Consider the following 16876-nt stretch of genomic DNA (forward strand, 5'->3'; position numbering starts at 1 on the left):
AAAAAAAGAAAAAGAAAAAGAAAAAGAAAAGAAGAAGAAGAAGAAAAGAAAAAGAAAACCTCTACCATTGCTAATTTTATTGAAGGTATGAGTAAATCTGGTGCTATTTGTGATCCATCTCTAATTCTCTGGAATCCATTGAACTCATCTCATTCCCTTGCTCTTTTGCTAAATTGACTTCTCCAAAGGATTTGCTGTCTGTTTTGAAGAAGAAAGAAAGAAAGAAAGAAAAAGAATCAACTTCTCCACTAAGACTACAAATTGATGAAACATGTATCTTTATGTTGATAACAATTTGAAACTATATAGATTTCTGACCTAGGTCTTGCTCAGAAGCCATTGAATGTATTACTAACAAAATAAAACCTAACACGGACTACCCCATCCCATCAAAATGTAGTTCTCCCTGAATCCTGCTTTTCTGTTCACCATTGTTGAAGCCCAGTGAGGATTTTTCTCATCAAGAAAAAGCATTGAACTGTATAGGCAATATGGCCTGCTCCTCACTTCCACAACAAAAAAAAAAAAAAAAAAAAAAAAAAAAACCGTACTTAGCTCATACACAAGCAAAAAGTGTCATCATCATTCACAAGTACAACAAACTTGATTTTCTTAGGAAATTATGACTTACCCAGTTTCATAGCCATCACCATGGTTCTCATTTCTCATTTGAGTGCCAGCTCCAAGATAAATTTTCCTAATGAAATGTAGCTCTTTGACCACATCATTTTTGTTCATTCGATCCCGTGGTGATTCGGCTGAACAAGTAACTCCAATTCTAATAATTAAATTAAGGCATTCTCGTACTCTATCATTCATGCATCTTTGATTTCCTTTGATGTTGGCTATAGTTGTTTTTTATTCTTTTTAATCTTCTTCCATGGGGAGAAAGAATGGGTCAATAACAGCCATCACTCCATCTTGCAAAGCCTTCTCAGCCCAACTGTGAAGATATAAGTTATCCTTAAACATTTCATCAGTAGGTCGCTTCCTTTTGAGCATCTCTAACAAGAGAATTCCATAACTGTATATATCACCATGCGTTGAAACATCAGCACCTGCACCATACTCTGTAATTTATGTATCATGGGTTAGTTATTTTTTAATTAGGTTCATCGTACTAAGGTTAGCTCAATCACAATTTTCAAAAGAAGAGAAAAAAGAATCATGCTAGATCAATAAAAGAGGTACATTACCTGGTGGAATGCATCCAATAGAACCCTTTAATCCGATTGTGCTAGTTTGATTTTGAGATTGGCCTGTTGCTTTTGAAAGAATCCTTGATATTCCGAAGTCACTCACATGTAAATTCATCTGATCCTGTCTGATCCAACAATACTGATCCCAACTTTTAAAACCTTGATTATTTAGGATGGTGAAAGAGATCCCAGAAAGGCCTGTCGTCATGTTTGTTGTATCACTCATTGCTTTGAAAGTCACATGGCAAATCTTCATTTAGAATGTTTGATAAAGGCAAAAGATTGCAAAAGTCACAAGATAAAACAATTTCATTGGCTCTGCCAGTAATCGTGTACTCAATTATTTTATTCATTCAAGTACTACAGGGGTTGGTCTCAAACTAAAAGAACTCATCAAAAGCAAGCGAGAGTAGAGCAAATTGTATCATACACACAAGAACGGCTTGAAGGAACTGGGTGCTGGCTAGGTGTCCCATTCATTTATTGAGGTAGGAAGATTTCAAGAGGAAACGTTTGAGTCTTAAAAAATTGAAAAGCAACAAACTAGCGACATACAAAAATTGGAGAATCAAACAATACCAAGCAAGAAAAATGCATGAGGAAACTTAAAATTAATTTTTGGTTAAGATTATAGATTTCATTAGCCAAATGCAAGAAAAGTACTTTATGTACTGGTAATGTACCACTAAGACACATCCTCTACAATAATCTCCTCTGCAACATGCCACCCAATGGATTTTAAAACACAAATGTACAATTTTTTTTTTGAGGGTTATGAATCAGCAAATTAAATAATATATTAGAATAAGGGGATGCATAAAAAAAAGGGCTAGGGAGACCCAGACAATCACGACAATCATAAAGAAATAGCAATGGACATTTCCTTCCATTGTGCGGCTTTGTTATCAAGAGATAAAAAAATGTGTACCTGGTGCACGAGGCTCTCCCATATGCAAGGTTCGGTGGGCGAGAACTACGCAGCCTTACCCTGAGAATATCGAGAAGCTGTTTCAACTACTTGACTAGCAGATCGCAACATTCATACTTTTACTGTTGGACCATGCGCTCCCCTTTCTTCGAACTCCAAAATTACAATCAATAACCCCCAACTTTTTATGGTACCAAACATTAAAATACACTAGTGTAGAAACGCAACCCTAAAACGATGCAAAAGATAATAGAAAAACAAGAACAAACATTGCACACAGATTTACGAGGTTCTGCAAGATTGCTTACATCCTCGGTGAGATGAGATCCTGCTTCACTATCAATGGAGAATAGGGTTACAACGCTCATCCCTCACACCTCTCAGTATTGCTTGCATTACAGAGAAAGAAACCCTCGCTACAAATATATAGCGAAAAAACCCTAATCTGGAATGTACACAATTGCCCTCAAATAAAAAATTTGAGCGGGGGGCTGCGCCCCCTACACCCCCTGCCCCCCTTGCAATCACCACGGCCCACTAACTGGCTAGTAGGACCACCATCCTGCCTGTCGAGGTGCTGCACCAGTACTCCCTGGATTAAACTCTGACGGAATACAAGACATCGTACACCAACAACTAGTGTATTCCTTGATATCAAGAAACATATGGAAAAGATTCCACAATTATATTTTTTATTCTTCTTGTTGTAGCCAATATACGAGCTGACGTCAGTCTGCCTCATCTGCAACCTTGAACTCCACAAAAGACACTCCTACCCTAGCAAGTTAATAAAACTTTCATTAGTATTTTCATAACTTGAGATGGTAAGAAGCTCTTTAAATTTGCCACATAATTGCTTGAATTGTAGAATTTTATTTTATATATTTTCCTTATTTATCCCAATTGACCATTGATTCATTCCATTATGAAAATCGAATATTTAATTTGATTGCAAAATATCTTAGATTTTGCTAAGGATTCCCACCATATTAGTTTGGTTAAAAATAGGAAGGATTTGTTCTCTAATTCATTGGCCTACCTTAATGGGAGATGGGCAATATGTTATTAAAGGAGACTGGGTCCCCTCTCGTATGGTTACGTACGTACTAATCTCACCCATTAAAAAAGTGCATTGAGAAAATACTAAGGAGAGAAATCTACCTCCATTGAAGAAGAAGAAGGGTGTTCATTCGTACAAGGACGACATCAAATGGCTGCGTCAAGCTCCACTGGAAACAACACATCATCGATGGCGAACGGTATGTCGTTTCTACTTCTTGTATTGAAACGATTCAATGTGTATTGACAAGGTCTTTATTATGGTTTATGAATTATGACGCTTTAAATTCCATCATGAACATGTTAAAATATTTTATTGATAATAAACTGTTAAGCCACGAAATTAGTAATTAAATATATTGGTAAAAGAACGTTACTCACTTGTGTATGTCTACACCTAGAAATATGTGGGTTTGAAAAAACTGCATTATCCACCCCTCCCATGTTTCTTTAAAGGGCAGAGGTTAGGCATGCCATTAGCTTTCCTAGAGGTAAGGCTTCACAAATGGGAGGTTTAGGATGGGAGAGGCAGAGGGACTTTTCAGAGGGGGAAGAGAGAGGCAAACACAACATTGGGCATAATGCTAGCATGCCTAGCCTTTAGCCTTCTTTAAATGCTTGGAAGTGTGATAGGGCTTTCCAGTTACGTATACTCTTGCTAATTTTATGGAAGGTATGGGGAAATCTTGCCCTATTTGGGATCAATCTCGTGAATTCATTGAGGAAATCATATTTCGTCCTCATCAACAAGTAACTCTACTCTTGAAGGAAGTGATGACTTACCAAGTTCCATAACCCTTATTTTGGATCATCTTCCTTATAAGTGCGAACTCCAAGATAATTGTCCCTAATCAAATGTAGCTCTTTGACCACATCATTCATGTCCATTCGATCCCATGGTGATTCAGCTGAGCAAGTAATGCCAATTTTAATAACTGAATTAAGGCATTCTTGCACTCTATCCTTCATGCATCTTCGACTGGTAGTGATGTTGGCTATAGTTTTTGTTGCCTGTTCTTCATCTTCTTCCAAGAGAAGCAGTGATGGATCAACTACAGCTGTCACTCCATCATGCAAAGCCATCTCAGTCCAACAATGAAGATTAAAGGTATCCTTAAACATGTCATCAGTAGGTCGCTTCCTTGTGAACATCTCTAATAAGAAAATGCCATAGCTATAGACATCACCATGTGTTGAGAGGTCAGCACCTGCACCATACTCTGCAATTTATACGTCATATGTTAGTATTTTTGTAACTAGTGAGAAAAAGGGGTATATCCCATTGGTCTCGACTAAAAGATTAAAATGATATGGGAAGCTTATTCTTCTTACTCAATCAAACTCTAAGGTTAAATAAAATAAAACCATGGATGAAAATATTTTAAGTTCTGTCTGGTTGTAACGGAAATAAAGGGAAGTGAAGTGAAATCAATATAAAATATAAACTTTTGTGAACATTTCCTAACATGATTGTGTAACTAGGTTCAAAACATTCCAAATCTGGTTTTTAATTTTACTTTAATTTGAAACTAAATCCCTTTGATTTGAAATTTAAAATAGAGGTTACATTTAGAAAGTATAATACCAAATATGTTAAGAGTTTTAAGTAGATTATACATTCAAAGTTATATAATTACTTCCCTTTCTCTTTTCAAAGCTGATTTCATCACTTCCCTTCCCTTCCCTTTGCTCGCAACTAGATGGAGCTGTGGGACATGATCTTTATTTTTGATGAGATATGCATCTAGTATTGAAAGTTACATCTGAGAAGAGATTAGGCTATCTTCAAATTTGTTCTTATAGTGTGCATACAAGGATAGTCTCCTCTAGAGTCTATACCAGTGGATCTATATTCAACAGATCATTTGATGGCATAATATCCAGGTTATTTGACTGCACAACTTTAATGTGGCATGTGGCCACAATAGTGTATATATAGGAAATACTAGCAATCCCTACACAAACCAAATGCATCATCATTCAAAAAACCACACTTTGTAGCCCTATGGCATTCAAGGTATAATTTGATTATGCTGAGGAATTAAAGATGCAGCTAAAACTTTAGTAAAGAAACTCAAAATAGCATCTAAGGCTCTCTTTGGTTTGATTTCTATTTGTGTTTATTTGACTTATTTCTATTTTTACAAGTGTTTGTATAATTTATAGCACCTATTTTTATTTATAATAAATTAGAATAAATCACAAATCACAAATTACTCTCAAGCTATTTGTGATTTGTGGCAACAAATCATTTATGTTGATTTTTGCTACCTTAAATGAGTGTGTGTGCTAAACTACTCAAAATCAATAGTAAATAGGTAACTTCAGTATGTTTTATACTTTTTCAATAAAAAAAATCTCAAATCCTATCATCTCTCTCGCTTGAAGCTCAAAGCTGAAGGTGAAAATTGAAACCTATTTTCTCATTACATAATCTATTTTATAAATAGTAACCAAATGAATACTGTTTGTGGTCCATAATTTATTGTCACAAATAATTTCTAAAAAATAGTTAATAAATACAAATAGAAATCATACCAAAGAGAGCCTAAGCATATATACCTTTCTAGCATTTTTCTCCTATCACATTCATTGTTTGAGATATTAAATTCTGTCAAAAGGTTTTGCGCACGGCCGTGCATGGTCACACACAAAACCATTGGATGTGGACAGAAATCCTATTGAAATACCAAAACCACCCCTATTTGACAAATTGTCTATTGGAGGAATCTCCCTTTCATGAATCCTGTTCCCCTTAAATTATCTATACTTTAGGAAGGGTCCAAAGATACTTTAATATATGTATATGAAAATACTATTAATGCCTTAAGATTTGTAGTGAGTAAATGAGACAAATAATGGAATCATCTTGCCAATTTATGAAAGAATAGAAAAAAAAAAATCATATTAGCGAATAAAAGTGGGATATTACTTGGTGCAGTGTATCCGATAGATCCTTTTATTCCGATTGAGCTAGTTTGATTTGATGATCTATCAGTGGCTTTTGAAAGAATTCTTGATATCCCAAAGTCACCCAAATGTGCAGTCAAATCCTCATCAAGAAGAATATTGCTTGGCTTTAAATCACAATGAATAATCTGCATATGACAATGGTGGTGAAGATAATCCAGAGCTGTCGCTATATCAACGAAAATATTCTGTCTTTGAATAAGGTTTAAATGCCTTTGTTCATCTTGTTAACAATTTGGATGCGGATGTAACCATCCCTCCAAATTCCCACCAGGGACGAAACTCATATACTAAAGCCATAAAATCATTTCCTTCAAAATCTACACTTGAGCAAGATGTTAAGATTTTAACAAGATTGCGATGTCGGATATTTCTAAGGGCTTCACATTCGGCCATGAAACTCTTAGAAGCACCTCTTTGTTCAATGTTGAATACCTTGACTGCAACAATTGTTTCTCCATGGTTGAGAACCCCTTTATACACAGAACCAAAACTCCCATGCCAATCAAATTTGATGATGAGAATCCATCAGTATCTTTAAGAAGTTGAGCATAAGAGATTTTAAAATGACGACCCTCAATCAAAAATGTTGTGGGTTCTTTCCTTTCTTTTCTTCTCTGGTAGATACAGAAGAATAATATTATAAAAATCAAACATAGAGAGGCCCCACAACCACATATAGTGATTATTAGCTTGAAAACACGAGGCTTGCCATCGTTTTTTGACTTTTTCTGTCTAGCATGCTGGAAAATGAAGTTCTGATATACCTCCAAAGAGTTTATTGTTTCCTATGAGTGAAATTGCACTCGAGTTTCCAAAGACTCCTTCTACTGGTACCTCACCCTCCAAGTGATTAAACGATAAATTTAAATTTTGTAAACCCTTAAATGTTCCCAAATATATTGGGATAAAACCAGAGAAGTTGTCGCGAGAAAGATCTAAATCTACAAGACTTCTCAAAGAACTCAAAGCCAATGGTATACGTCCTTGAAATAAGTTACCCTACATAAAAAGGTGCTCTAGGGTTATACAAGCACCAAGCCTGCTAGGGATTTCACCAGAAAACTTGTTCTCAGAAACTTCCAAGATTCCAAGATTGATCAATCGACCCAATTCCGAAGGTAGAAAACCAAAGAAATAATTTCTACTCAAGTTTAGCTCAATTAACATGGAAAGATCAAATATCTCTTTGGGGATGATACCATTGAAACAATTTCCAGAAAGCCCCAAGCGTTACAATTTTGTGCAATTTCCAAGACTTGAAGGTATTTTCCCAGAAAATGATTATTGTCCAAATGGAGCTCACTCAATATTGTCAAGTTTCCAAGAGAAGAAGGGATTGGCCCTGTGAATCCGTTCTCAGCTAAATTAAGTCGATCTAGCATTTGAAGACTCCCAACTGAAGTTGGAATACTTCCTTCTAGTAATTTATCAGTCAGCCTTAAAACAGTTAAGTTCACAAGGTTCCCTATCCCTGGAGGGATCTTTCCATATATTTTATTGTGTCTAAGTGAAAGCTCTCTGAGTTGGGTCGACAAGTTTGCTATGGAGTTAGGTAGCACACCACCAAACCGATTAACTGCAAGCCACAAACGTGTTAAACTACTACAATTGGTTAGTGTGTTCATGAAAATCAGGTCATCAGCCTCTCCACTTCCCAAATGATTGAAGACCAGTGTAAGCATAGTGAGTTTTGATAAGCCTCCAAAATGAATAGCTACTTTCCCAGTAAAATTGTTTATGTGAACATATAGTTGTTCGAGTTTCGACAGATTGGATATTGAAATTGGAATTGGTCCATGAAATTGGTTTTCTCCAATTGAAAGCTTGCATAGATTAGGAAGACTGAAGCCTAAAATTGGTGGAAGACTCCCTTGAAGTTGGTTTTCATGGACCACAAAAACACTGAGTGAGGACAGATTATATATAGAAGGACGGATAGTACCAGACAACTTATTTACACCAAGCAAGAGAATCATTAATCTTGTCATTTGGCTAAAGGAATCTGGAATACTTCCACTAAATCCATTTATTCCTGCATTAAGGGTGTCAAGGAATGAAAGATTCCCAAAGGAAGGTGGGATTTGTCCCATCAAATTGTTGTCATGGAAAGAAAGGAATTGAAGCTTTGATAAAGAGCCGATTTGTTCTAGAATTTTCCCCCACAATGTTGTCATGACTTAAATTGAGTACCAGAGTTGTGTAATCAATTTCAGAGTTCAAGTTCAAATTGTTCATTCAATAAAAAATTCACCATTACTCCCCAACTTAAATGACATTGTCCCCAATGGCATGTGAAAGAATAATACATAATAAAGCAAGGGAAACAAAGCACAGAGAAGGAGTAATACAACCTGATGGAGTAAAGTGCTACTGCTATCATCTGCACCAACATGGCTACGCTCCACTAGTAAACTTGAAAAACACAACTAAATAAGAACATGATGTAAAATGGTGGGTTGCCTCCCATAAGCGCTAAGTTTACCGTCTTTAGTCAGACAAACAGTGGAACTTAAAAGAAATCATAAATCGGATCAATCAAATAAATAGACTCAATGACCTAGCCATCAGTAATACCATCTAGATAAGGTTTTAGGTGCTACCCATTAACCTGAAAAGTGTGCCCCGTATTAGGATCTTGAATTGTAATAGCACCATGGGGTGACACTTTTGTGATCACAAGGGGGCCATCCCATCGAGAGCGAAGTTTACCAGGAAAGAGGCGTAGCTTGGAATTGAAAAGCCAAACTTTCTAGTTAACTTCAAAAGACTTTCAGACAATATGTTTATCATGAAAAGCCTTTGTCCTAGCCTTATAAATATGTGTGCACTCATACGCATCATTGCGCATTTCTTCCAACTCCAAGAGTTGAAGACAATGGTTGGAACCAGCTTTGACCATATCAAAATTAAATATTTTAATGGCCCGCAAAGTACGGTGTTCCAACACAATAGGTAAGTGACAAGCTTTCCCAAATACCAATCGGTAAGGGGACATGCCAATAGGAGTCTTATAAGCAGTACGGTAGGCCCACAGTGTATCATCTAGTCTCAAAGACCAATCTTTCCTATCAGGCTTAACCGTTTTCTCAAGAATGCGCTTGATCTCCCTATTGGGTACCTCTACTAGACCACTGGTCTGCGGATGATAAGGCGTGGCAACCTTATGAGTAATAGAATACTTCTGCAGTAGAGCCCCAAAATTTCAATGCTTAAAATGGGAGCCACCATCACTGATGATGGCACGTGGGAATCCAAAGCGATTGAAAATGTGACTCTGAACAAACTTAACTACCACCTTATGATCATTGGTTCTCGTGGCCACTGCTTCAACCCATTTAGACACATAATCTACTGCAACCAGAATGTACTCAAAGCCGAATGATAAAAGGAAAGGTTCTATGAAATCTATGCCCCACACATCAAAGATCTCAACAACAAGAATAGGGTTAAGGGGCATCATATCTCTACAAGCCATATTTTCAACTTTCTAACACTGGACACAATTGCGGTAAAACTCATGGGCATCTCTAAATATAGTAGGCCAAAAGAAACCACTCTGTAAAACCTTGGCAGCAGTTTTCTTGCCACAAAAATGCCCCCCACATGCAAGAGTGTGACAATAGGTAAGGATACTATGAAACTCACTCTCTGGGACATAACGGCGGATAATCTGGTCAGGACAATACCTAAATAACTCCGGATCCTCCCAATGGTAGAACTTTAGCTATGAGAAGAATCTGTCTTTCTCTTGCTTACTCCAACCATCAGGAAGCTTCCCAACAACCAGGTAGTTCACTATATGTGCAAACCAAGGAGAAGGCATATGAAAAATTGTAACTAATCGCTCATCAGGAAATGAATCTCTAACCAACTCAGTGGTGGAGGGTGACTCAACTAAGATCCTAGACAGATGATTTGCTACCACATTATCGGAACCTTTCTTGTTCCAAATTTCTAAATCAAATTCTTATAACAGAAGAATCCATCTAATCAACCTAGATTTGGTGTCTTTCTTGGCAAGTAAATGCCTAAGAGTAGCATGATCATTATATGCCACAACCTTGGATTCAAGGAGATAAGATCGAAATTTATCGAGAGCAAACACAATTGCTAGTAATTCTTTCTCAGTTGTAGTATAATTCAATTGAGCTTCTGAGAAGGTCTTACTAGCATAATATATGACAATGGATTTCTTGTCAACTCTCTGTCCTAACATAGCTCCGACAGCATAGTCAGATGCATCACACATAATATCAAATGGCAACGACCGATCCGGCGGCTGGATTATAAGTGTTGTAGACAATAAAGCTCTAATGGTATGAAAGGCTTGAAGGTAGTCATCATCAGAGACAAAATGAGCATCCTTGGCAAGAAAATTGCACGAGGGTCTAGATATAGTACTGAAGTCCTTAATGAACTGCCTATAAAAACCTACATGACCTAAAAATGAATGAACCTGCCGAATAGAAGTGGGAGGTGGGAGTTTGACAATCAACTCAACCTTGGCCTTATCAACCTCTATCCCATGTTTGGACACAATGTGACCTAGAGCAATGCCGTCTTGAACCATGAAATGGCTCTTCTCCCAACTAAAAATCAGATTTGCCTTTATACAACGTTTCAAAAATTTGGTCAATTTTAAGAGACAATCATCAAAAGAAGACCCAAACACAGAGAAATAATCCATGAAAACCTTAAGAAAATCTCCCACAATGTCAGAAAAGATAGACATCATGCACCTCTGAAAGGTGGTGGGTCCATTACATAACCCAAAGGGCATCCATCGAAAAGCGAATGTACCATAAGGGTACGTGAAAGTGGTTTTCTCTTGGTCTTCAGGACACACAGCGGCTTGATTATAACCTGAATAGCCATCCAAGAAACAGAAATGGCTTTGCCTTGCTAATTTCTCTAGGATCTGATCAATGAACGACAAAGGAAAGTGATCCTTAAGGGTGACAGAATTTAATCTCTGATAATCAATGCATACCCACAACCTATGGTTGTGCGAGTAGGGACTTTGTCACCCTGGTCATTCTCAATGACAGTAATACCCGACTTCTTAGGCACAAATTGAGTGGGACTCACCCACTTGCTATCAGAGGTGGGATAAATAATGCCTGCATCTAACCATTTCACCACCTCTTTTTTGACAACTTCGCGCATGTTAGGATTCAATCTCCTTTATGCATCTTGGAAAGATTTAGCGTCATCATCACAATAGATACGATGCATACAAATTGATGAGCTAATTCCTTTCAAATAAGCAATAGACCATCCAATGGTAGCCTTATGTTCTTTGAGAACATCCAATAGTTTGCTTTCTTGATTAGGTGTCAAATTGGAAGCAATGATGACAGTAGTGTCTCATTTGATCCCAAGAAAGCATATTTCAATGAATCTGGCAATGGTTTAAGCTCTAACACTGGTGGAGACTCAATAGAACTCAATGCTAGCTTCTAAGCTAATGGAGGAAGGGACTCAAACTTGATAGTCTAAGGAGGATGATCAAAAAAGGTAGGAGCATCTAACAGAGCATTGACCTCAGTAGTGTAAGAATCAACATCAAAATCATCACTTCCAAAGAAGGTCAAACACTGCTACACTGGGTCATCTACTAATATCATTGGGGTGTACTGTGCTACCACCTCATCTATCACATCAACGGAGAAACACTCGTCCTCACGTTGGGGCCCTAAAGAAGCATTGAAGATGTTCAAGTTTCCTATTACCAAAGGAAATGTCCATTGCACCTGATCTACAATTGATGCATGCATTGGCAGTGGTCAAGAATGGATGCCCTAAGATTATCGACTGTGGATTTTCATTAGTAGGTGCTTCCATGTTAAGAACAAGGAAATCCACAGGAAAATAAAGCTCATCAACCTTAACTAATACATCCTCAATACAGCCTTTAGAGACTTTGATTGAACGGTCAACAAGTTAGAGAATAACCTTTGTAGGCTTCAATTCTTTAAATCCAAAATAATCACAAGCTGAGCTAGGTAAAATATTCATACTCACCCCTAGATCAAGGAGAGCACACTCAATGGGAAGGTTCCCAATGGTGCAAGATATGAGAGGTGCTCCTGGATCCTTAAGCTTAGGGGGAAGCTTATTGGACAAGATAGCACTCACTTACTCAGTAAGTTAGACAATTTTTGGAATGTGGGTCTTTAGCTTATGCTTTTGAGTACACAAGTCTTTCAAGAACTTAACATAAGCTGAAACTTGCTTTATGGCATCTAGAAGGGGAAGGTTGATCTGAACTTTATTGAACAATTCCATCATCTCTTCTATTCTTGAACCCTTCTTGCCAAATATAGAAAAAGAAGGAGATTCTAAACAAGAGGGGAAAGGGGCTTTAGGTATATAAACATTAGGATTACTACCACCCCCAACTTGTTCAATCTCATCATCCTTAGAAGCTGGTGGAGTTTTAGGATTGGGGTCTAGACTCATCTCTTTCTCAAAATCCTCTGCGAGGGAATTCTGTTCAGATGTTCCCAATACTCAGTCATTCCTTAGGGTCATGACAGCCTGGGCTTGTTCATGGAGCACTCTTAGGATTTTCTACCACTTGACTTGGTAGTTGTCCTTCCTCTCTCCTACTGATAGCATCAGCTAACTGACCCAACTAAGTTTCTAACTTAGTGAGGGATTGAGTATGGGAGTGTAAGAGTTGTGTGTTTTGGTCCAACCCATTCAAGGCACTCATTACCTTTTCCTCTAATGATGAATTCAAAGGCGGTGGAGGAGGTGGTTGCTGCACATCTCTATAGGCAGTCTGCTGATTGGAAAAATTCTGCCTATATGGTGGATTTTGGAAACTATTGGGTTGTTTCCATCCAAAATTGGGGTGATTCCTCCAACCAGGGTTATAGGTCTGGGAATATGGGTCATTACCTGGTTTAGAGAAACTTTGGGCAGCTTTTGCATGTTCTTGAACATATTTAGGGAATTACACAGCTTGAGGGCAATCACCCACATAATGTGCAGGATTGGTACAAAGAGCACATGCATCCTAATAAGTAAGAGCTGGGGTACTAAAATTTGCCCCATGGACAATAAGCGGTCAAGCTTTTCAGAAAGCATGTCCACTCTGGTGTTTATGGCCACAAATTGGCCTACCTCATAGAGGCCACCTCTCTTTTGGGATCCAATGGTGGGGGCTTCAGTCCTAGAGGCTGACACATGATGTAGAGAATTTTCACTAAGAGTTTTAAATAGTTTCCATGCCTCATCCTCACTTTTATATATAAAGGTGCCTCCACAGGAAGCATCAACCATATGTTATCTGTCAGTCCATTATAGAAACATTGGACCAACTGCCACTTAGGTACAACATGATGGGGACACTTTCTAATTAGATCCTTAAGTCATTCCCAGGTCTCATGGAATTTCTCACCATCAACTTGTGAAAGACTAGTGATGGCTCGCCTGATTTGGTTGGTCCTACCTATGGGAAAGTACTTCTTTAGGAACTCTTGTTGCATTCGGGCCCAGGTCTCAATCACTATAGAGGAATTCAAAGAATTAAGCCATTGTTTGGCTTCATCCTTAAGAGAAAATAGGAACAAGGTCAACCTAAGGGCATCTTCAGAAAAATTATGGATTTTGACAATGGAGCATATCTCCAAAAATTCATCCAGGTGCTTGCAAGGTTTCTCATTATTAAGTCCATAGAAAGATGTGAACATCTGAATGATACTGGATTTGATCTCATATTGGGCGGCCTGAACAACAGGAACCTTAATACAAGAGGTAGATGTATAAGTAGATGGGGTAAAGTGTTCACTTAATGGGCGTCTTATAGGTCCATTCTCCTCTGCCATTTTATTTTCTTGAATTAAACTCAAAGTTCTCTCAATTTCAGGGTCTAAATTGGTCAAGTTGGGATGACAAGAACGACGACCATGCATCAACTACCAATAATCATGAAAATAAAATAAACTAACCAGAAAAGCTAATACCCAGGTTGCTGTAGACACCAAAATTTGTCCCCCCTCGGCAATGATGAATTACGGGTAATGAGGAGACATATATTTTCTCTTTCAGAAAGAAGTTGAATTTTCGGCACAAATCCAGTCTATCCGAGAACTTGTGATTGGTTAAAATTTAGATGATGTGAGGAAGGTGATCGGAAGTGGTCATTAATGCCTTTTGCTAGAAAATGACAATCAAGCTTAGCAAGTGCTCGATTATGGTATCATTGGAAAGTATATGGAAAAATGATCTCATTGATATCTTGTATGAAAAAAAATGGGTACCCAGGTGTGCCGTAATGCCTACTTGAACTTTGAACCAGTTAAACCAGAAAGAACCAAACCAAACCAGACCAAACCCTAAACCAGACCATACCAGACCCTAGACTAGACCAAACCAAACCCAACCTTGAACCAGACCAGACCAGACCCTGAACCAGACCAGACCCTAAACCAGACCAAACCATAATTTAAACTGTAAACCCTAATTTAAACCCTAAACCCTAATTTAAACCCTAAACCCTAATTAAAACCCTAAACCCTAATCAAAACCCTAAATCGTAAACCCAACTAGAACCCAAACCTAAACCCGAACTTTAAACCTTAAAATCAAACCCTTAATCAAACCTTAAATCAAACTATAATCAAACCTTAAATCAAACCATAAATCAAACCATAATTAAACCTTAATCCAACTTCTAAATCGAACCATAATTCAAACCAAAATCAAAATTTTAATCAAACCAAAATCAAACCTTGAACTTAAACCGGACCCTATCTAAAACCAAAACTTACCAATTGTTATTGACGAGACAAGAACTCCACCAAAGGCTACTGGCGCCCAGGCTAGGGAGTAGCCCCCGGTCTAGGGGAGTATCTGGAGGTGTAAGAGGGTGCCATAGGGCATTTCAAAGCTTTACAGGGTGACACGTACCTATTCTCACTACACAACAGGGTGACACATACACTAACGGGGTGACACGAAGCGGGGGATCTGTGTAAACCCTTACACAATCTATGTAAGGCCTTACACGGATTGTGTAAGGGATTACAAATCTGTGTAAGCCCTTACACAGATTTATGGGGGGCTTACACGGATTTGGACCCCCTCTCACGGCCTTGGGTGTTTTTACACCCCTACCCTTCATCCTCTCCTATAAATAGTGACCCATGGGTCACTGTAAAACCCCCAAAAAAAAGCAACAGGTAGAAAAGAATAGACAGAAAACAACAGAAAGTAAGTTCCAAAAGAGAGAGAAGAAAAAAGAAAAAGAGAAGAAAGAAAAAGAGGGAAGAATCCTAAGCTAGCTGAAGTTGTCGGAAGCCCAGGTTGTCTTAGTTGTCCATATCAAGTTAGTATTAAACTCTTATTCAAATTCTTTTTATTTAGATTCAATATTTTTATTATGGCGCGGAAGCTCTACCTTAAATTCCCGAGCCGATTCCAACCCTAGAAAAACGATGCGGAAGCTCTGCCCAAAATTCTTGAGTTGATTCCAACCTTAGGAAAATGGCGCGGAAGCTCTGCCCAAAATTCCTAAGCTGATTCCAACCCTAGAAAAAATGCGTGGAAGCTCTGCCCAAAATTCCTGAGTTAATTCCAACCCTAGAAAAAAGGTGCGAAAGCTCTGCCCAAAATTCCTGAACTAATCCAAACCTTAGAAAAACGACGCGGAAGCTCTGGTATAAATTCCCGAACCGATTCCAACCCTAAAAATACGACGTGGAAGCTCTACATAAAATTTTTCGAGCTGATTCCAACCCTAGAATATAGCGTAGAAGCCCTGCCCAAATTTTCAGAGTTGATTTGGATTCTAGAAATATAGTGTGGAAGTCCTATTCAGATTCCCAAAAACCAGAATCCATAGTCACACCCTAGCAAAAAAGCCTTATCAACTTTCTTACCCAGGTGCTAAAAGTTTTTAATTTCTCCAAGAAAGAGAAAAAAGAATTAAATTGTTGCCTCTGAGTCAAGGAAAATTATCAAAAAATTCACCATTTTCATCGATTATTATCATGTGAATATTATATTGTAATTTTATTTGCCTCATTTCTGTATATATTTATTTTACGTGTTTATTACATAAAATAAGGATTTACTGTCCTAGTTTTATGTATTAATTTTAGCATCTGTCCATTAAATGTAGTTTGTTTCATCATTTTATATGTTATCACATGTGTTCCTCACATAAAATAACGATTACGATCTTTCTGTCATAGAGCATTGCACGTGTGTATAGACAAGATAATTACATTTTTATTTATTTATTATTTGATGTAAATTTCATTATTTTTGATGTAGAATTCTTTCAAGCAAGTTCATGTATATTTGTTTGTGTTATTTCATGTAATAGGACTTTTGTGCTAGCTTAGACTGTTAAAATTCTCAGGGGAGAATATTCGAAATCCAAGCTTCTGGTAGAAGGACCGGGAATTCTGAGCGAGGTGGGTGCCTAACACCTTCCAACACTCATAACCTGACACAGACCCCTATCTCTGGAACAGACCAAAGTATGAAGTCAAATTAGGGGGTTCCTTCCTTTCATAGGAATCCAACCCCCTATTTGAGCACGATCCCTTGATCGAAATTGGGCTCCACCATAGGGTTTTAGGCCCTGAATCCTAGATGACGACTCCAAAAATCATGCTTTCCCCATCCCCCCAATAGTCGCCAGACTATGCTTTGGAGACCATTCAATCCGAGGTAGGCCAGAGGTGAGAAGGAAGGATAG

The 16876-nt window shown here is 37.9% G+C and overlaps 1 protein-coding gene, 1 non-coding gene and 1 pseudogene across 2 annotated transcripts; 1 reads left to right on the forward strand and 2 right to left on the reverse strand.

Moving 5' to 3' along the window:
• Window positions 1-552: 552 nt before the first annotated feature.
• Window positions 553-1407, reverse strand: LOC122069991 (probable LRR receptor-like serine/threonine-protein kinase At3g47570). The gene is made up of 2 exons (XM_042634092.1): window positions 1197-1407; window positions 553-1070 (listed from the first exon to the last, which is right to left on the reverse strand). Exons 1-2 carry the CDS (start codon window positions 1405-1407, stop codon window positions 868-870), a joined length of 414 nt encoding a protein of 137 aa, XP_042490026.1. The 3' UTR covers window positions 553-867.
• Window positions 1408-3984: 2577 nt separating this feature from the next.
• LOC122069992 lies at window positions 3985-8333 on the reverse strand (annotated as a pseudogene).
• A 5167-nt stretch (window positions 8334-13500) lies between these two features.
• On the forward strand, window positions 13501-13607 carry LOC122069997. The gene has a single exon (XR_006137625.1). It is a non-coding gene; the product is annotated as a small nucleolar RNA R71 (small nucleolar RNA).
• Window positions 13608-16876: the final 3269 nt, after the last annotated feature.

This window comes from Macadamia integrifolia, unplaced genomic scaffold, assembly GCF_013358625.1.
Source record: "Macadamia integrifolia cultivar HAES 741 unplaced genomic scaffold, SCU_Mint_v3 scaffold798, whole genome shotgun sequence".
NCBI lineage: Eukaryota > Viridiplantae > Streptophyta > Magnoliopsida > Proteales > Proteaceae > Macadamia > Macadamia integrifolia.

What these genes read in the sequence shown, in the direction of transcription:
- LOC122069991 (XM_042634092.1), bottom strand. Translation starts at nt 1,407, where the DNA reads ATGACGACAGGCCTTTCTGGGATCTCTTTCACCATCCTAAATAATCAA. An exon ending in TATTGGATGCATTCCACCAG is followed by an intron (nt 1,071 to 1,196) that starts GTAATGTACCTC and finishes CATAAATTACAG; the next exon opens with AGTATGGTGCAGGTGCTGAT.